This window comes from Notolepis coatsorum, assembly GCF_963971535.1.
Source record: "Notolepis coatsorum genome assembly, chromosome: 13".
NCBI lineage: Eukaryota > Metazoa > Chordata > Actinopteri > Aulopiformes > Paralepididae > Notolepis > Notolepis coatsorum.
The window spans coordinates 25221359-25242652 of record NC_140177.1 but is presented as its reverse complement, the minus strand read 5'-3'; the positions used below and the strand labels follow the sequence as shown (position 1 = coordinate 25242652).

General features: G+C 45.1%; 1 protein-coding gene across 1 annotated transcript in view; it reads left to right on the top strand.

The window, feature by feature from the left end:
* Window positions 1-21294, top strand: part of LOC311239297 (receptor-type tyrosine-protein phosphatase F-like) — a 226449-nt gene that overhangs the window by 29211 nt on the left and 175944 nt on the right. Inside the window, 1 exon segment of the mRNA XM_084327604.1 lies at window positions 15472-15635. Within this exon segment, the coding sequence (XP_084183730.1) occupies window positions 15536-15635 (100 nt within the window). The 5' untranslated portion in view covers window positions 15472-15535.

Sequence of the window (21294 nt, the reverse complement as noted above, 5' to 3'; positions counted from 1 at the left end):
CAATCAATTAATTTATTCCAACAGGTAGTTTGAGCTGCATGTGAGCCGCAGTCTTTTGCTCCTCTCCTTTGAAAACGAATGACGTTACGTTAGCTCGAAAAGCACAGAACCCGCCGACACAAGTTAAGCTGCTAGCAACAGACACTATAACACTTCCGGTCAGGGGTTTTCAAAATAAAAGAAACGGGAAAGACATTTATTTTGTAAATTTGTGGCATGCACTTATTATCTTGAGACGTTTTCATTTTTACGGAAACCTTAAAACGAAACGAAAACTAAACGGATCAAAATCGTTTTAGTCTGGGCGGTCAGGTGGCGTAGCGGAGATTGCGCTCGTCACCAATGCAAGAGGCTGCGGTCTCGACTCCCGGAGTCAGCATTGCCTTGGCTTGGGCTGATCGCTATACTAACTCGTTTGGCTGGGTTAGGGGGAGGGAAGTCATGGGTGGGAAACTGGCGTTGTGGACAGCGACGCCTACAGGTCAGGTCTGGGCGCCTGCTCAGCGGAGGCAGGACTTGAGGAAGGCAGCGTGACCTCCCACTCGTTACACTTCACCAATGAGAGTCCTCGCTGCCAGGTGAGAAGACAGCCACTGGCTGTCGCTGCACGTGTCGGAGGAAGCGTGCGTATACTTCAGGGTTCCCGTGTACTGACCAGTAGGAGAACATGCGCACAACAACCAGGGGGACGGGGGGAATTGGCACAACGACTAAATTGGGACGGGGAGAAAACGGAGAAAAATCTGAGAAAGAGAGATAATTTTTTTTTTTTTTTACGGAATATCGTTTTAGTCTGGACAAGGCCTTATTGTTAGGCACCTTCATACTGTATACGGTCCCTGACCTCCTGTGAAGCTTGTCACGCCCCCACACTTTCCTTTCAGGCCACAGACACCTGAGAGAGGTCAAGGCCCCCAGCTCTCTTGTGGACTGTCCGCGTTCACACCTGTCCCTCCTAGGTGTGAGACTTGAGCTGTTGTCTTAGAGCAAACAAAAGGAATTCTTCCACATACTGATCTAGGTGATGTGGGTCAGATCACACCACCGTAGCAACTCACTAGTTAAACTGATATCAAATCAACGTCCTTATTGTTATACTGTATGCTGTCCCTGACCTCCCGTGAAGCTGGCCACGCCCCCACACTTTTCCTTTCAGCGCCGAGCAATCAGAGCGCTCCCTCTTTTTCTCAGCTCCTTTTAAGGACGTGCACTTTGCTTCTTTTCCTCAGTTTCTCGGGGCCCTAAATCTTCCGTGCGGCTGTAAAACGTTAACAATTAACTCCATGGAATCGGCTTGTAAACAAAAGCGCTGTAAAGCCCAATAGGTCACAGGGCATTACTCTTTGTTTGCTGAATTTAAATTGTAGAGCCTTGTCACGGCCCTGTAAAAGACACACACCATCAGTCCGGTGGAAACTGCTAGGGTTTCAGAGCGGGTGGCGGTTAGGGCTGCAACTAATGGGTGTTTTGATAATGGTTTGATCTGTTGATTGTTACTTCGATTAATCGGAAAAAAATAACAAAAGTACAATTTGTATAAAAAAATAAAATTTAAATAAACATTCCTTGTCTTGTACAAAACAAAAAGCACAATTGAATGCATGCTATGCATCAAGAGTGCAAAAGATATAGTTTATTTTTGACAAACCTGTTTAAGTACTCTGTTTGAGCAGAGCTGAACTGTTTAAATGATCGCTATGCATCAAATGGCTTCAGCAACCGGTCGTGGAGTCGCATCATAACATACACCCAACTAATCGATTATAAAGACATTTGCAGAGTATCTTTATAACCTTGGCAATTTAGTGGATTAGTTAGCGCAGCCCTAGCGGCGGAGGGGTAGTTTACTTTAGCCAGTGTCCTGTAGCTCTGCTGTCAGGCTCCCTGCATGCTTCCAGCCAGAGGTGAAGGAGAGCACGGTGCAGCACAGATGCTACCGGGCCAGGGAAGACTAATCACGGGCCAGAGCAGCGCCGTCCAGCCTGCGATTGTGTTTATGGAGCCATTGGATGGCTGTGCCAACACAAACCTCTCTGGGCTGGGTTTATCACCTCCAGAGGCAGCCATGGTTTGCTCAGCAGAACACACACACACAAACTCAAAGTCAGTATGAGCTGTTAAACAGAGACAGAGCTCATGGAGGGAGGGCTAAAACAACATAAAGGGGGGATTGCTAGGTAAACGCCACGGCAGTTCATTCAGCCTTCTTCGCAGCCGTCTTATTGCACCGTGTGTCCATCTTGCGGTCCATTTGTGCCTGGGTGGCCACACACACTTGAGGGCAATAACACCCCAGTGTCGGACAGCTGACATGGGTGGCCAGCATGGCTGTCCCCCGACTACAGAGAAAGACTCAGTCGACTAATTGTTGAGAGAGTTTCCTCAACTTATCGGTTAGTCTGTTGAATCAACAACTTTTCTCATGCGGTTGTCTTGAAATAATTTGATCATGTAAAATGACCTCTTTGCATCAGGATAGAGTATATCTGAGTCAGATATCTGACTGTTGTTATGATGCCAGAAAAGTGTGCCATTTCTCAGGAAAAACACCCTACTGACTGAGACATCTAGTAATCTAAGACCCTACTGACTGAGACATCTAGCAATTAACTAAGACCCTACTGACTGAAATGTCTAACATCTAGTAATGGACTAAGACCCTTCTAACTGGGACGTCTAGTAACGGACTACGGTCGCTTTCACATATAGTTTTGGTGGACTCGGTGCGGTTCTGGGGGTGAAGTTGCAACATTGTTGCATTCTTCATTTGGTTCGCCTGCGTTCACACAGAACGCGCTCACAGCGCACCGAACCTTCTGAACAATGTCACGCGGTCGAAAAGGGCGCTTGTCTATTGGACAGTGGAAATGTGTGTGTGGCTGCGAGCCTGTGTGTGCGCGCGCGCGTGTGTGTGTCTGTGTGTGGACTGCGGAGCCCTCCAGATCAGCGGAGCCGAGTTTTGACATGGCATTGATCCATTGTTCTATTGAAGCACATTACCACCATCCTCTCGCTAAACAACTTGTAGACCACGTTGTTTTTATGGGTGCCCACAAGTAGCTGTTTTATTAATAATATACCGTAATAAGCCACGTTTTTTCTTCCTTCTTCCCAAGATGCACAGATATATAGATATATAGATAGATAGATAGATAGATAGATAGATAGATAGATAGATATATAGATAGATATATAGATAGATAGATAGATAGATAGATAGATAGAGAGATAGATAGAGAGATAGAGAGATAGAGAGATAGATAGAGAGATAGATGCAGTGTGGTTGTTTTGCAGTGAATGAATGCTGCGAGCAGTGGTAAGGTAATAATAGTATTGACGTGGCATTGATCCAATGCCGTGCGCCTCTGTAATAATAATAAGCCGCGTTTTTTCTTCCTTCTTCCCAAGATGCACAGTTAGATAGATAGATAGATAGATAGATAGATAGATAGATAGATAGATAGATAGATAGATAGATAGATAGATAGATAGATAGATAGATAGATAGATAGATAGATAGATAGATAGATAGTGAGATTAGATGCAGTGTGCTTGTTTTGCAGTGAGTGCTGCGAGCAGTGGTAATAATAATCACTTCCTATATTTGGTTTGCGTTTGGTTCGATGAAGCCGAACCGAGACCTACGTTTTCAGGCGGACCAGAGTTCGCCTGTTTGGTCCGCAAACCGAGTTCGACACGCATTCACACAAACCCGAAAAACCGGACTATCGAATTCTGGTCCGAAAGTCCGGACCAAACAGCCCCTGTGTGAAAGCGACCTAAGACCCTACTAACTGGGAAGTCTAGTAATGGACTAAGACCCTACTAACTGGGACGTCTAGTAACGTCTAATAATGGACTAAGACCCTACCTACTAACTGGGACATCTAGTAACGTCTAGTAATGGACTAAGACCCTACTAACTGGGACGTCTAGTAACGTCTAGTAATGGACTAAGACCCTACTAACTGGGACGTCTAGTACTAACTGGGACGTCTAGTAACGTCTAGTAATGGAACAAGACCCTACTAATTTGGATGTCTAGTAATGGACTAAGACCCTACTAACTGGAAAGTCTAGTAATGGACTAAGACCCTACTAACTGGGACGTCTAGTACTAACTGGGACGTCTAGTAACGTCTAGTAATGGAACAAGACCCTACTACTTTGGATGTCTAGTAATGGACTAATACCCTACTAACTGGAAAGTCTAGTAATGGACTAAGACCCTACTAACTGGGAAGGCTAGTAATGGACTAAGACCCTACTAACTAGGGGTGGGAATCACCAGTTTCATCACGATACGATATCGATTCTTTGGACAACGATACGATATTTGCCGATATCACAAAGTCTGCCACGATACGATACAATTCGATTCAGGTGCCTGCGATCAATATGAGATGATATTATGTGCCCATTTAACACTTTTAACCTTACTAATTGGGATTTCTAGTAATGGACTAAGGGGCAGCAAACAAACTGGATCATGTTTGATCCTTCTCTCCCCCATTACTCTCACTTGCAACCCATCTGTCCACTGCAGATGCAGATACCCACATCTCTCTGCTCACCATGAATTATTCCTCAAAGGCTTTAGATATATATTTTTTCCCCACTGTTTTATCTCCAAAGAAGCCTTATTAACTCAGGGAGTCTCACAGCTCCTTTAAAGTGTCTGGTTGGTGATGTCGATAACGGCTGACCTCTCACAGCTGTACCGGTAACTATCTAGTCTCCTCTAAGCCTCTTTGATGCCGTGTTTGTGTTTTAAATTAGATAAACGTAGGCCAGTTGGCACACAAGATTACATTTTTGTGTGCGGATGCAACAGTGAGGTCCTGTTATTCTGGACCACCCGACTGAATGCTACGCCAATCACTGATTAACAACCATTACAGAGGCATAAAAACACTCACGGCACACACGGTGTAGGAGCCAAAGCTATATATTTAGGTTATTGTATTATATGAATGTTTAATATTGATTGGATTTAGATAAAGTCATTGAACTGTCGTGTTTGCACAGGCACGCGGGGGCATTTTCATTGGCACAGGGGGCAGCATTAAAAAATATATAAAAAAAGTGTATATATATATATATATTTGTTTTGCTTTGAAATATTATAGTGAAATATTTTGCACTGTTGTCGCATTTATCTTGTTGAAATCCTCCCACAGGGGGGGGGCTCCAGTAGCTCACCGCATATCTCGGCGCTATTTCAGCGTTGGGGAAAACCGTGCTGCGTCACGGATCTGGTGGACTCCGAGTTCGATTCCCGGACCCGCCGTCATTTATCAGAATGTCTTCCCCTGATCTATATCCCGTTTCACCCTGTATCTGTCGGTCATGCTTGACCAGAAAAGCGATAAACGCTAACAAATAAAAAAAAGAAAGTTTAAAAAAAAGAAATCCTCCCACAGGTTCTTTTTTGTAAGTCGAGTATATCAAGGAGGCTTTTCTCTGTAGCTCAGATGTTTTGTGAAGGCTTGCCAAACAAAGAGACAATCAAATCAAGGATAAAAGATATCCCCAATATGTCAGCTTGAAGTGTCGAGCGACGCATCAACGAAATGTCAGAAAATATCAGAGAACAGCAAACAGCTGGATTAAAAGATGCTCCGGTGTGCAGCTTAAAGTGACCAACTACAGCCCCCAGATAACGGAGCTCAGTAAAGCAAAACTGTTTGTCTGCATTGCACCCCTGCCCCAACTCAGATTTAGGGTTGATACAACCATCATAATAATATTGTTAATAATAACAATAACAATAACAATAATGAATAATGATGTAATAATGTAAAAATTATCATTAAAAATACCTGATTATGAGAAAAAAAAATTACGATGCATGGAATATTGTTGAGGCACACTAGTTACAACTATATTTCAAACAGGCACTCCATGTCAAAAAGGTTGCTGACCCCTGTTCTAGATTCAGAACATTGGTGATGTCACAGTATGACGTCATGATAGAACGCTCTGGAACATTTGTGATGTCACCGTATGATGTCATAACCGACATTCTAGAACATTTGTGTCTCTATATATAGTCCACAATTCTTTCACAGCAGGGTGTGTAGAACAGGACTGAACAGGACTGAACGGATGGACTCAACAACCAAGACTGAAGCCTGCATTTCTCAACCAAGGTGCCAAGCCTTCCGGTTTGCTGTGAAAAGAGCCAGCAAGTGGATTTACGGCTTTCCAGTGTGGAGGAATTTTCATGTGTCGAGTCGGCTGTGATTTTGGAGACTGGGGAAAACAGTTTTCTTACCTTGTAGTAGTGACGTGAATATTTAGGAAAATAGATTTAGGACCACTTCTGTAAAGAAAGACTTCGCTGTGGAAGAGAAATAAACCATTTGGATGTCTTTGTTTTACACTGGAGCGGCTGTGGACATTATTTTTCTTTATCAACGAATGTACTACTCACTAAGTAATTTTAACCAGTAGAGTGGAACGTCGGCCCTCATACATGGCATCACGCTTCGGTACCGGCCCGCCGATGTTATCATCTTGTGTGGGCTCTAATTGAGCTTGAGTGAAAATGATGGCACCGTGTGAAACTAGAGGTCACAAGGAGTCCGTTGATAGCAGCCATGCTAGCTTACCCTGAACGGTGCATTATCAAAGACTCGAGCCACCCAAACAACTGCCTCTTTGAACTGCTGCGGTCAGGCAAGCGATACCGGAGTCTTATGGCAAGCACAGAGAGACTCAGAAGAAGCTTCTATCCCCAGGCCTTCAGGATGCTTTTTTGATTTGATTTGATTTGAAGTCTTTATTTCGAACATGCAATGAATACAACAAACAATAACAAAAAAAGTGTCAACGAACAATAACACTATGTAACAACCATCAAATGCACTCACAGCACTTTTAACCACTTTAGTACACCTAAGCACACTTTATATTTATCGGTAAATAATTTGCACTACAACCCATACCTCATTACACCTTACTGTAAATTATATTGTACTTAATCCCACTTCTGCTTTGCACTGTATAGTATATTGTATGGTAACTCAGTTACTTCTACTCTACATAGAGCATTGTATATATGTATATACTGAACATTTTTGTATACGTACTTGACTTCTATTTTATACTTGCTATACTTATTTTATCATCTATTTTTGCCTAGCACAGTCTCTGGAGCGAAACAGAAAGAAGCATTTTGTATAAAAGTATTCTGTACTTCTGTATGACAACTAATAACTTGAACTGGAAGGGACTAAATAGAGCTCCACAATTCACAATTGCCAGGCAAAACTTAAGCTAACTAGCTAAATAGCTAACATTAATGAACTTAAGTTTGTACATTTTGTGTCTCATTTGTTATTATTAATTGTTGTCTTTTATCAGAAATAAAACATTTTATCTGCATTATATCAGCCTTTGGCCACGCCCCTCTCTAAATCTCGGTATCCGCGTGTCCAAGGGAAGCAGCGGCTGTGATTGGAGGATCAAGAAAAGAGGGCGGGGTTCGAGATGGGTTCCATTGCTAAGACATAAGGATTCATTCAACCACAGACCAAGGGCCAGCCCGATCTCACGTAATTAAAGTAATTATCAACCACAGGAAAAAGGTACATAATATACGTTATGTTATAGTCATACGTAATATATTTACATATTGTAGAGGTTACGTAATATATTTACGTTTTGTATCAGCAATTTTTTTTTTTAAATAAACTGCAAAACGACATGATCAGGAGTCTATCAGGAGTCTAACTAACAATGCTGGTGGTGGGGGGTGAGTGCTTTCTATCTTAACGTTAAAAGGAACTATCATCATAGTATTGCTGTGTTTCCATCAGGGCGGTGGCTTGGTCTAGTGATGAGTGCCCCCCCCCCCCTATAAATACATTACGTATGGCTATAACACAGCATACATTATGTACCTTTTCCCCCGTGGTCGACAAAAGTACTTTCTTTACGTTTTCCGATGAGACCGTGTTGCAGGGCAGACCTACATACCAACACATCAGCAGGGTTTTCTCCTCCATCTCCCACACAGTGGTAGAACACAATGTCTTCCTGTGGTCTGAGCTGCTCTCTCGTATTTCAGATCACACTGCTAGTCATCCTGCTCAGCAGCACTGGCGTTTCCACATGCATACATTTCCCCCACACTCGCACTCGCACGCCCGCACGCACACACACACACACACACACAGACACACAGACACACAGACACACAGACACACACACACACAGACACACACACACAGACACACACACACACACAGACACACAGACACATACTTGTGAGTGCATACACACACACACACACACAGACAAATATATACTTGTGAGTCCACGCACACACACACACACACACAGACAAATACTTGTGAGTGCATACACACACACACAAATATATACTTGTGAGCAGGGGGGGCGAATTTAGAGCCCGCCATTGGCGGTCAGTTTTTACGTTTGGCCACTGAGAGGTCTGCCCGCCGTGTGGCGTGTAGTTCATAACGATACTCTTATTTTGAAAATCCTGTGCGGGTCTCATTTCCGCCCCAAGCGCAGCTCCAGTCATAATATCGATGGCTCCGGCAGTTAGCAACATTCGGTTCGTATGATACTCTTATTTTGAAAAAAAACGTGGCAACGAGTCATATCCGCCCAGCCCTGCAGCGGGATACTATTGGCTTCTGCTCGTATCAACACAGAGGCAGTCTGCTCTAGTCTAGAGCGGACCTCCATGAGCTACCGTTACTGTTTAAACAATGACCCAGTCAACTATTCACTTTTAGTTTAATACATGACGAGGCATTGTCTAACGGTATCTAGCTGGCTAGCTACTGATAGCTGCTGATATCAACAAATGCTCCAGCAATAGTCGACTCGAGTGCATAATACCTCCGTTCCCTCGTTAGCTAGCTCACGTTAGCTAGCTCACGTTAGCTAGCTCACGTTAGATCTATATGTCCCAGTAAACTAAATTGTCTTAACGTTATCTAGCGGTCTAGCAGTAGCTACAGATAGCTCCTGATATCAATGTCTTATAACATTGATTCAATGCGTATTCTAGCTGAGGGTTTGCTGAATGTGATTTGACCAAAGAACCGTAACGTTATACCAATAGGGTCCAGCTGCAGTGCCGGAGAATCCTTGCATGCCGAATGTAGAGTATAGGTCCAGCTGCAGCGCCGGAGAATCCTTGCTGGAGCTGGAGGCTACTAGAGTATACAGATAGCGAGCATTTTGACTTGTTGCGTGGTGGCGATGTCTTGCAGATAATACAACTACAAGTATGATTATATAATATATATTTTATTAAAAAAACTTTTTATATAAAATATATATATATATATTTTAATCAAAAAAACTTTGCAGGTAAGAAATATGCTTGGCGGGTAGATTCTTCCCATCTACCCGCCACTGGCCGGTGAGTCAAAAAGTTTATTTCGTGCCCTGCTTGTGAGTGCATGCACTAGGGTTGTCTTAAATACTTTGAAGCTTCGTTCAATGGGCATGGGATTTGAATGGGAAAATAACATTCGAATATATAAAAATAAATAAAAATATATATATTTTTTTGCCAAATCAACTCTGCCTCTCTTTGTTAACTACAACAAGCAATGCTGTTTGTTATTTAAGATGAGGTCGGACTCGGCACTGACCGATTTGTGTTCATTGTGCTGCTTTTATAAAGCCTCAAATGGCGGCTTACAATATTTCATGAAAGCAAAGTGTTTAGTTTGTCTAAGATTTTAAAAGGTTTAAACGTTACAGCACTGACAAAGTTGAACAAAGTACTGTACAAGTCCACAACATAAAAAATTATAATAATAAAAAAAAAAGTATTTATTTTTTTTTATCTCGAAGCTTCGAATTAAAATCGAATCTCGGCCCCGAAGCTTCGAATGCCAAAAAAAAATCGAAGGTCAGCCCAAGCATGCACACACACACACACACACACACACACACACACACACACACACACACACACACACACACACACACACACATACACATATACTTGTGAGTGCATACACATTACACACACACACAGACAAATATATACGTTGTGAGTGCACACACACACACACACACAGACAAATATATACTTGTGAGTGCATACACACACACAAATATATACTTACACACACAGGCGCACATCACAGCACATGGAAGTGATGTCCCATGGTACTCGCGTGCAGCTGGGAGGCACGGATCATTGGGAGGCACTGGGATAAATAAGTCTCTAAATAAATAAAGAATAAACATGGCTTGAGGAATTTGTCTCAGTGAAGATGAAAAGCATCTGCCTCTTCCTGGCATCTGCTGTGAAAGATATCCCTCCACCAGCCCTCCTCCCTACCTAGCGACTCCGACCCAAGTTGAGGCAAGATAGCAAAAAAAATAAAAATAAATAAATGAAACTTGCAGCCAACAAACTCGACAGGAATTATGCTCGTTTTGCAAAGTTAACTTGGGGCATTGCCGTGGAAATAGAAATGTGAGCCTGGATGTCTCTTTGGCACACTTAGTTAGCAGTGTGTCTGCCCTCTCTCCCTCTCCTTCACTCTTTCTCTTTCTCTCTCTCCCTCTCTCACTCTCTCTCCCCCTCTATCCCTCTTTCTCTCTCCCACTCTCACTCTCCCTCTTTCTCTCTATCTCTCTTGCACTCTCTCTCTCTCTCTCTTTATCTCTCTCTCTCTATCTCTATCTCTCTCCCTCTCTCTTTCTCTCTCACTCTCCCACTCTATCTCTCTCCTTCTCTCTCTCTCCCCCTATATCCTTATCTCTCTCCCTCTCTCTCCCTCTCTCTCTATCTCTCATTTGCAACTTGCCTCAGTGTTGATTGAATCTTCGACATCTGAGTTTCATGAGATGCCTTCGTTGTTTACAGCTGGAGAGTGGAGACAACAACAGACCGCATATGAGTTTTCTTAAAGCGATCGATAGCGCTGCTATAGGCTGAGCAACAAGAGGCGGCACCGCAGCAACAGGTGCACTTACAGGGTTTCATTAAGCAAGTTCATCAATAAATCCCCACGCAAGAGGAGAAGGCGGCACTCGAGAAACACACACATGTTTTTTTAATTCATCAAGACGAATAGGTCTCACTCCGCCCTGAAGACCAACACTTCACAAGAATGCACTGGTCTTATCATGTATCACGCCACGGCTAGGGATGCGGGCTATACGAAAATATACAATGTCAAGGTCATCGTGGCAGCCTGGCAGGTGAAAAAATAGCCAAGCTTACAGCGAGTCGAGTGTCTTTCCCAATCACCCGCGCCTGCACGTGCGCACACACACACACACACACACACACACAGTCTCACACACACTCACACTCACACGCACACGCACACACACAGCAACAGAAAACGGCAGGCTAACATTACACCTCCTAATCCAGCAAATAGGGATGAGGATCAATCGCATGCTTGCCCCCCATAAACAGACAATCTGAGTCCTATTACAAAGCTAACAGAGGGAAAACATTTTCAGGCTGAAGTTACACAAGGAAAAAACACAATGTTGCATTTTCACTCGCGTTGTCTCCTGAGTTCTCTCGTTGTCAGAAGCTAGGCATGGTCAGACGGCAACGGATCTCATCGCTGAATTCAACACTGAGAATGCGCGGGCAGGTACTCGTCGTGAGCACAGAGTGAAAGACAGACAGAGAGATAGGAGAGAATGGCAACCAAGATTAGTCTTGAAAAAAAAACTCTACATTTATTTTGATTTAATTACTGGACTGTCATTATTGTTATTATTATTTCTGTCATTGTCCTGTGATTTATCATTGATATTTTTTACTGTTACTGTATTGTTTGTCTAGTTTTATGTTAAAAAAGGGAAAATAAAAAACATTTGTTAAAAAAAAAAAAAATACTATAATTTCTCGAGTACCGATAGCAGAACGGTTAAATAAAAATATTTTCTTTTTCTCAGTGACGTGGACGTTGGTGTCCAGGCACGCGCCCACGCTCGACTACATAAACGGCAATGGCTTGCGCGAGGTTACATGACACCGTTCCAAGGGACTTTTGACAACGAAAACACATTTTGAGCGTTGCTGCTGGGGAAACGAAAATGCCAGCTAAAACGGCGTTGCCATTCGACTTGGACGTGCAAACGAAATCATTCGAAAATGCAACGTTGTTGTTTTCCCCTCATGTAACTTCAGCCTCAGACACATGGCCCAGCCTCAGACACATGGCCAGGAACAAATATTTCTGTAGGTTTTGCAGAAATTGGCCATTAATTTAGCATCTGAAGGAGCATAATCCCCACCAGCAGAGTGGGTTGTCTCAGAAACGGTGACATCCTGCAGTCCAAGGCAATTCCCCCAATCGATTCCAATTCACAAGGTCCGGGAATCTATATAGTTTCGGTTGTGGATATATTGGTTACAATATACATTTTGCTTGGATATGAAAGAGATTGTCAGAGAACTAATGCTGTAAATTGTACAAAGGAACCCTCTTAACCCGGCACAACAATGTGAACATTGCATATTATTATATCATTTAAAATTATATAGTTATGTTTATAATTATATATTCTCTGGAAGGGGGGGTCAAAATCAGAAATGCAAAAGAGTGACTGTGGCTAGCTGTTGATGATACCTGTCTTCAGACTCACTCATATTCTTTGGAGGGGGGGGGGGGGGGGTCCAGGCCCTCATGCCCCCCAGCCCCCCTGTGATTTCCGCCCCCTGAATGCAAGACGTCTGATGTGGAAAATGTGGTTCAGCAGATGTCGAAATCCGAAATGCAAAAGAGCGACTGCGGCTAGCTGTTGATGATACCTGTCTCCAGACTCACCTGGGTGAAACGCCGGCAGCATTGGCGCGCCGTGACTCACGGCGCACAACACCCCATTCCTTCACATCATCCACCGGCCCCCATCCCTCATCCCGCTGCTCCGCCAAGCAGCCTGTCAGGGGAGATTAAAGGAGAGTCGATGACGAATTCTTTAAATGTGGGCCCCGTGTTTTTAGATGTCGACTCTCGCGCTGTGTTTTCTTTGGCCCCCGATTCACAAAAGGATGTGGTCGCCGGGGCGATGCCCGGTTCCTGTGTCTCACTCTTTCCACATGCATTGATACGGCCCCATGAGTGATGGGTTTCTTGACACCTCCACCGGCCTAAGAAAAGGCAAGTTCTTTGGTGTTTTTTTATTTAAGATACTGGAGTGGAGGCATTGTTTTCTTGACACTCGTAACTTATTTAGCTTAAATGAATAGACTGAAGTCGACCCGGCCGCCCACTGAGCCTCCAGATATTTCACATCGAGTGGTTTTTATTTCTTCTGAAATACGGGGCATCAGTGGCGCTCAGACTTTCACAACAGAGAAAGTTGAGAGACTCTTCAATTCACTTCCAATCGACCCCTCGCAGAGGCTTTGTAATACATATAATCTTTATACAGAGCACTTGAAGACAAAAAGTAGTCGAGTGCCGTGAGTAGAAACTTTTCTCGCCATCATACCTCTCTCTCTGCTCTCTCTGAGGCCCCTCTTTAATGCCACCGAAAGAAGAGAGAGAGGTCCTTTCCTCACCGTATGTGGTCTGCTTTACGCTTTATTATCGTTACTCATCACACATTACCCTGGGCAAGGGTGCGTGAAGATAAGAAATCGAGTTAGTCCCAATTTATTTGGATTAGCGGGTCGCCTTGTTTGGACTGGCACCCGGGGCGGTGGGCATTGAATCTCCAGGCTGTGTATCGGCTGGACAAACAAACTTAAGCTTGGGTATCTTAACGACAGCGATCAGCCGCCTCGCGTTACTTCACCGAATCTAATAAAAACCTGAATGGACTGTTTGTGGCGGAACCCGAATCAACCGTCAGCGGCAGCAGCTTGGTTTCAGTTCAGTTCTTTATTGTAGCGCGTCCAGGTGCGAGTCTAGACAAGGGAGCGGCTCCCTCCTATGCGATAGCTTGGTTAATCACAGTTAATTTGTACAACACTTGCCACCGGTTCCCCAACTGGCTCACCATTTTCCCGCGGGGGCCATGCGGCGCTTTGTTAAGTGGTTATGCACGCCTGTTGTCATTCTGTGACATCACCGCACTTTGTGTAATTTGAGCCCATCTGGATGACAGCATTTCAATTTCTTAATGGGGGGGGACATTAAGACGCTCCCAAGAGGGGGGGGGGGGGGGGCTCTCCTCTGGGAGTCGGGCTCGGGGAGGTCTGTTGGTTCTTAACGCTCCCCTTTTATAATTATTTGGGACCGCCATGTGTCCCGATCTCTGCTTCTCGTTCCGTTATGCCTCGTTCATTGTTGTTGTTGTCGCGTCGCATTTGTTCCTCAACTCCTCTGCCGGAGTAGCTTGTAGTCTTACATGTTTTCACTCCTTAGCCTCTCTGCCGGAGTAGCTTGTAGTCTTACATGTTTTCACTCCTTATCCTCTCTGCCGGAGTAGCTTGTAGTCTTACATGTTTTCATTCCTTATCCTCTCTGGTGGAGTAGCTTGTAGTCTTACATGTTTTCACTCCTTAGCCTCTCTGGTGGAGTAGCTTGTAGTCTTACATGTTTTCACTCCTTAGCCTCTCTGGTGGAGTAGTTTGTAGTCTTACATGTTTTCACTCCTTAGCCTCTCTGGTGGAGTAGCCTGTAGTCTTACATGTTTTCACTCCTTAGCCTCTCTGGTGGAGTAGCTTGTAGTCTTACATGTTTTCACTCCTTAGCCTCTCTGGTGGAGTAGTTTGTAGTCTTACATGTTTTCACTCCTTAGCCTCTCTGGTGGAGTAGCTTGTAGTCTTACATGTTTTCACTCCTTAGCCTCTCTGGTGGAGTAGCTTGTAGTCTTACATGTTTTCACTCCTTAGCCTCTCTGGTGGAGTAGCTTGTAGTCTTACATGTTTTCATTCCTTAGCCTCTCTGGTGGAGTAGCTTGTAGTCTTACATGTTTTCACTCCTTAGCCTCTCTGGCGGAGTAGCTTGTAGTCTTACATGTTTTCACTCCTTAGCCTCTCTGGTGGAGTAGCTTGTAGTCTTACATGTTTTCACTCCTTAGCCTCTCTGGTGGAGTAGCTTGTAGTCTTACATGTTTTCACTCCTTAGCCTCTCTGCCTCAAATCGGTTGTTGTTGTTGTTGTCTCGGGTATTGGGTGCCGTCGCCATCCGAGGGACCACACAGAGATGCCGGGCGTTTTGTTCTCCGCTGTCACACTCTCGTATGTAGGGCACATTAAAGCTTCCCTTTGTGATCCACTCTGCAATGTATTCACAACGTTTTTTTCTCTCTCTCTCCTTTTGTTTTTCTTTATTTTTTTCCCCCCGTTATCACACTCTTTCAAATGTATGCAAATGTGGAGTTTGAATCCTAATGTTTTTTTGTGTTTTTCTCTCTCTCTCTCTCTCTCTCTCTCTCTCTCTCTCTCTCTCTCTCTCTCTCTCTCTCTCTCTCTCTCTCTCTCTCTCTCTCTCTCTCTCCCTCTCTATCTCTCTCTCTCTCTCTCTCTCTCTCTCCCCCTCCCAGGTGATAGTCTTTGATCGCGTGAGAGTGGGACGTTTCGAGGGGAGGATCAGTGCCAACCTGGAACATGGTGCCTACCATTCAGCCGTCCGTGCCCCTCCTGCCCAGAGGGGCGGCCCCGTTCCTGCTCATGCTCTTCTGCGTGGTCCTCTCCTCCCGGGCCGACAGTAAGTCGCTCCTCCCTCCTCCTTTCCACCCACAGCCGCGTCAAACGCCGTAGCGGAGCCACGGCTCGTGTTTTTAAATTCATTTCTTCTCGTGTAGTTGTACATTTACATTTCAGAAGCCGTGGGAAAAGATCAAGCCTGTGTTATTTCTTTTGTCGGGTTATCCTCCCCAGAAAAGAGGTGTTCTAATGTGACATTGAACTACATCGCTGAATATTAATTGGTTTCTCAAGTGCGGCGAGGAAGAAAGGCGTCCCGCTGTGCAGTTTACTGCTTGGTTTAACATAGAATACACGGCTCCGCTCCATTTGCATTTCGGTCTCATCGGAGGACTTTCAGTCGGCGTAAATAAATAAATAAGCAAAACACGTCGTTAAGTGCTTCGCCCCCCAAAGTACAGAAGGACCGTCACGGCGAAGCGGAGGCCTCTCTGCCTCTCGCTGTCGGTCGGAATAAAACTTGTGGCGGCGACGCCGACGACGCCGGTGGCGGAGATGTGTCACTGTCGCCCCCGGTGCCTCAGGAGGGCGGCCGCTCTGCCAGAGACTGGGTCAGGGACGAAATTAATTCAGCACATGACCCCGGCTGCTGCACTGTCACAGGGTCACTGTAATTCAATTAGATCCCCCCCGCCAAACCCCACCCCTCCGACCCCCCCTCCTTCACCGCACGACCCGCTAGGATCTTTCTATTATTTTTTTTTTTTATTGTAGCCCATCCCCCTTTTTTTATTTTTTCCCCCTCTCTCTCTCTAGCTTGTATTTCCAGGTTTTAACACCACTCACGGTGTGCGCCTGACCTTGGAGCGTTTTATTACACTTCCATTTCTCTTTGACACACAGTCTGCTGAGACCTGCCGTGGCCTGCCTGCCTGCAGTGTGATAATGACTCATTTGTGCATATTGTCACCCCCTCGATTTCATTTATATGAAAATGTAGTCTTCGTACATATTTTTGCTCATCACACTGTGGGTGTCAGACAGTTGCGAAGTTGCAAAAACACAATATATATGGAACTATTTTCCATAGTTTTAAATCCTCTGCGAGTGGCTTTCAGTGTGTTTCTCCTGAATCCCGTGACTACGTCCCTCTCTCTACCCCACGTCCCTCTCTCTACCCCACGTCTCACGTCCCTCTCTCTACCCCACGTCTCACGTCCCTCTCTCTACCCCACGTCCCTCTCTCTACCCCACGTATCACGTCCCTCTCTCTACCCCACGTCCCTCTCTACCCCACGTATCACGTCCCTCTCTCTACCCCACGTCTCACGTCCCTCTCTCTACCCCACGTCCCTCTCTACCCCACGTCTCACGTCCCTCTCTCTACCCCACGTCTCACGTCCCTCTCTCTACCCCACGTCTCACGTCCCTCTCTCTACCCCACGTCTCACGTCCCTCTCTCTACCCCACGTCTCACGTCCCTCTCTCTACCCCACGTCTCACGTCCCTCTCTCTACCCCACGTATCGTCGTCCCGGCGAGGGCAGGACCTCTGCTCTCTAATTACAGTAATCATATAATTTACAGATAAAGAGACACAGCGAGGCCTTTTAATTACCTCACAGAGATTCTCCGGCGAACTGGCAGCGTGGCGTTCTCTGAGAGGACAGCCAAGCTCTGAGGCACCCGTGAGGGGGCAGGAGGAGGAGGAGCTGGTAGCCTGAGACGACACGTTCCACGTGCGAATAAGAACATGTTCCTTATGGGGGGGGGGGGGGGGGGGGCTGTGTTGAAGACGGGCTGTGTTCTTTTGTTTTATTCACAGTTTTATCACTTACAATGACACATGGAACAAACAAACGAACACAACACAGCAATGTGAGATGTGGGCTTTTCCCCCTTATTTATAATGCAACACCATGTTTGAATTCCATCCCTCACAATTTGTAGTGTCCGTTATAGGAGGGGAGGGGTTTGAAAACGCGCTGTGTTTTGTTTTATTCACAGTTTTATCACTTACAATGACACACATGGCACAAACAAACAAACAAAAACATGTCTCCCTTTGTTATAATGGAGCATCATGTTCGATTTCCATCCCTCCCAATTTGTAGTGTCGTTAACTTTCCCTTTTTTTCTTATATTCAACCCATTTATCCAATTTCGATCCAGATTTCTCCTCTCGTTCCCTCAATATATGCGTAAAAAATGTCGTATATATTCTCCACTATACCCAACTACTGCTCCTTTGTAGGTGGATCCATCTTATAGCTTGCTGTTGTTATGGTTTCCTTCACCAGGTATCTGTATGTTTTCCCGTGTCATCCCCCATCTCAGGCACCTAAGGATAATATTTCCCACACTCCTTCCCAAAGCTCCTGTTGGCACTTCCACCGGGGCCGTGTTCGCCATGCGAGGCTGTCCCTCCCCGGGTTGTGTGTTAGACGTACTGTATACCCCCATGGGAAAAGTCTCTAGACCTGCTATTACCTACAGTGTGCAGCGCAAACAAAACATAGAATTAAAATAAGACGGCAGGGGGGGTGCAGAAATAACACCTACCACAAATGCCGGGTTGTGCACATCTGTTGCCTGTAATTTGTCCGGGTCTTAGTTGCGCGAGCACGATAGTTCTGCTTGTGATTCCCCTTGAATTACAGGGCAGGGCAGACAGATTCTCTGGGTGGGGTGCCAGGCAGGGTTCTGATTACCAGGCCCTCTTGTCTTCTCGTCTGTCCTCGTCTCCAGAGGACAGAGGTTCAATAGACCAGACGAGGACTAAAAACCTCAACCCTGCTCCGTGTTTCCAATGGGCTTTTACATTTAGAAAAGATTACTCTTCCTTTTTCCTTTCTTTTTTCAATGTGCTTATTAGTGTACTTGGGGGGGGGGGTGACAGTGGCAAAGACACTTGAGCAAAGACACTTAACCCCTAATCTCCCGATGAGCTTATTGTCACCGTGGTGTGTGAATGTGTTGAGTCAACGGGTGAATGTGAGAGGCATACTTTGGATGAAAGCTCTATATAAATGCGTTGCATTTATCATTTACTCGCCGTCTTGGCCGTCGGTTGCGTTGTACTCGCCTAACTCCGGTTTATTGTAACGTTTCTGTTTTAACGTAACAGAATCTTCCGCGGACAAAGACACTCAGCGGGGCAGTGGCCCCTGTGACTTTATGTATCTCATATCGTCATTGAGTCGGCCTACAATACAGTGTGATTACCCTGAGTGCTGGTCTCAGACGGCCATCGATCCCAGGGGAGCTCGGCCTAATCAACCAGCCCCCCCCCACCAGCCGCCCCATACAGCCTCCCGTGTACACAATAGACCGGCACCCCCAACAAGGTCGGCCTCAAAGTCACACACCCGGCACTTAAACATAATGGTTATCTTTTTGTTGTGCTGTCACTGTGACTTATTTCATTTGCTTTAATGCTCTTCTGATGTATGTCTCTCGCCATCCCTCGTTATAATCTGGTGGGGTGGCTTCACCCGTGCTACAGTCGGGCCACCGAGGCCGGCCTTTGTATTGCAGGCTGCTCTCCCAGTGGCGGGGGGGGATTACCAGTGGCATCGTGATTAGGTTTATAAGGTTAAAGTGACTTTACGCAAACCACTCTCTCCACCCCGCAAACCCATAATTATCTCCCATTTTTGCTTGCTAAGTGTCTGCAATAAAATAATTGGACAGAGTTGGGACTGGAAGATAATTGCCTAACTGTGGCCTCGCAAACCTGTTTGCAGAAACCTGTTTAAAAACCCTCTTGAATCCCTGAATCCCCCCCCCCATGAGCTGGCGTGTTCTCTTATAACTCTGTGTAGAGGTAGAGGCCTTTGTAGATCGATTAGGTATTGTTCGTCCAGGTTTGAGTGGCTGGAACAAACGGCTCAGGGAGGGCTGGGAGCAAGCTGCGGGTGGCTAGAAATAGGATTTTTTTATTTTTTTATTTTTTTAAGTGTCCATATGGTCGCCCGGGTAAAAAAAAAATACTTGACAGGGAGGAGGGGAAATTGATTGTTTCTTAATTAAAAGTAACCATATCCACCTTGGAGAGGCACTTGGGGGAAAGAGTAATGCTGTTAGCACACAGCTGTGGTCCACGGACCGTACGGGATGGGGGAGTGGGGAAGAGGAGAGAGGGGGCAGGAGACAACAACAAAAAAAGAAACATTAACAGAGGAGGTGGGGAAACATGATGTAGTCCAGGTGAGGTAAGATAAGATATTCCTTTATTGATCCCGTTGGGTAAATTCGGGCCTCAAAGCAGCATGGGGGAAGGGGGAGGGGAGGTACAGGTATGGGCAGGGTAATAGTAGAAATACATACACATAGGCAATGAAATTAGACGTGAATATAAGAATATCAGAGAAAATAACCAGTGCAAACAATATAAGTAACTCTGAATATAGAAATATGAGAAAAAGAAATGGTGTAAACAAAGGTGCAGATGAGGTTCTGTGTGCCCTATCGGTTATATTATACGTTACAATAAATATAGGCAATAAAGAATTTGTATCTGAGTATATATACTATGAGTGAAAGTAAAAGGTGATGGTAAAACAATGGAGGTAAAGCGACAGAAAGAGAGAGAGAGTGGAAGGGATGGAGGAGATTTTCCCTGTGCCAGGGCGGCAATGTCAGGATGGCTGAGGGGAGGGAAGGGTCGTCGGAGGTTAATGATGTGAGATTAATAGTTTAATTAGGCGGCTCGATAGCGGGGCCAGAGGCACTCACCCAAACCCACCGCTGTGGCCCGGATTCAACACAGCCATCACATGACAGGATCAGTTAGTGTCCTTCCAGAAAGGGTACTTGAAGCCCAAGACGTCTCAATCCTCTCTCTGTTCCCAGTGTTTGGCTTCATGGACACACAGTCACGTCATTTATATGTCGAGGTATTTGAGGGAAAATATGGGAAGTTTATGGCGTACTAAAAAAATCTGCGCTCTTATGTGCACAGAGGGTCGTTGTGGGTTTTAGATGGGGTCCCTCCCAGAGTCCTCTCCAGAGGCCAAGGAGCTGAGCTGAATGTTCACTTAGGTTTGCTAAATCTTTCTAAATGTGAAGTATTTCTAAGTTATTCCTGAATGTCAGATAAACCAAAGATCTATGGCTACGTTCAGACTGCATATGAAAGTGGCCTGTATAATTTTTTTTTGTGACCACTTTCATAATGTGGTCCTAAATCAGATACAGGTCAGATTTATCGCAATGCGACTTCATTTACGTCACTCTAGATCGACATTTGTCACAATTATTTTCACGTCCATCTTCTTTATTGATCATTTGCACATGCGGGTCAGTTCAGGATCGTGACCGGTTCACACTGGAATCTGATCGTGGCCACATTTAAAAGATAATGTGAACAGCCAAACTAAAAAAAAATCTGATCTGAGCAATAAATCAGAATTGAGCACAGAGGCTTGCAGTGTGAACACAGCCTATGTCTCCAATCTCCACAAGATGGGAGCTGGAGCTGCACCAGAAACAGTGTTGTGGTGCAAACAGATGGTAGAAACACCAACAGTGGCTTTGTTTGGGATTCAGACCAGCTTTATTGTTCAGTCGCGCTAATGACAGTGAACCAGACAAAGCCCCCTGTACTCCTGTAAAATCACCCTGGGTACTGTTGCTGTGTGCACAAATGCAGTTTCCCTTTCGCTGTCGATGGAACACCGTCAAGAGAGTCCTCGGCCTTCTTGCCTCTAGCTTTTGGGA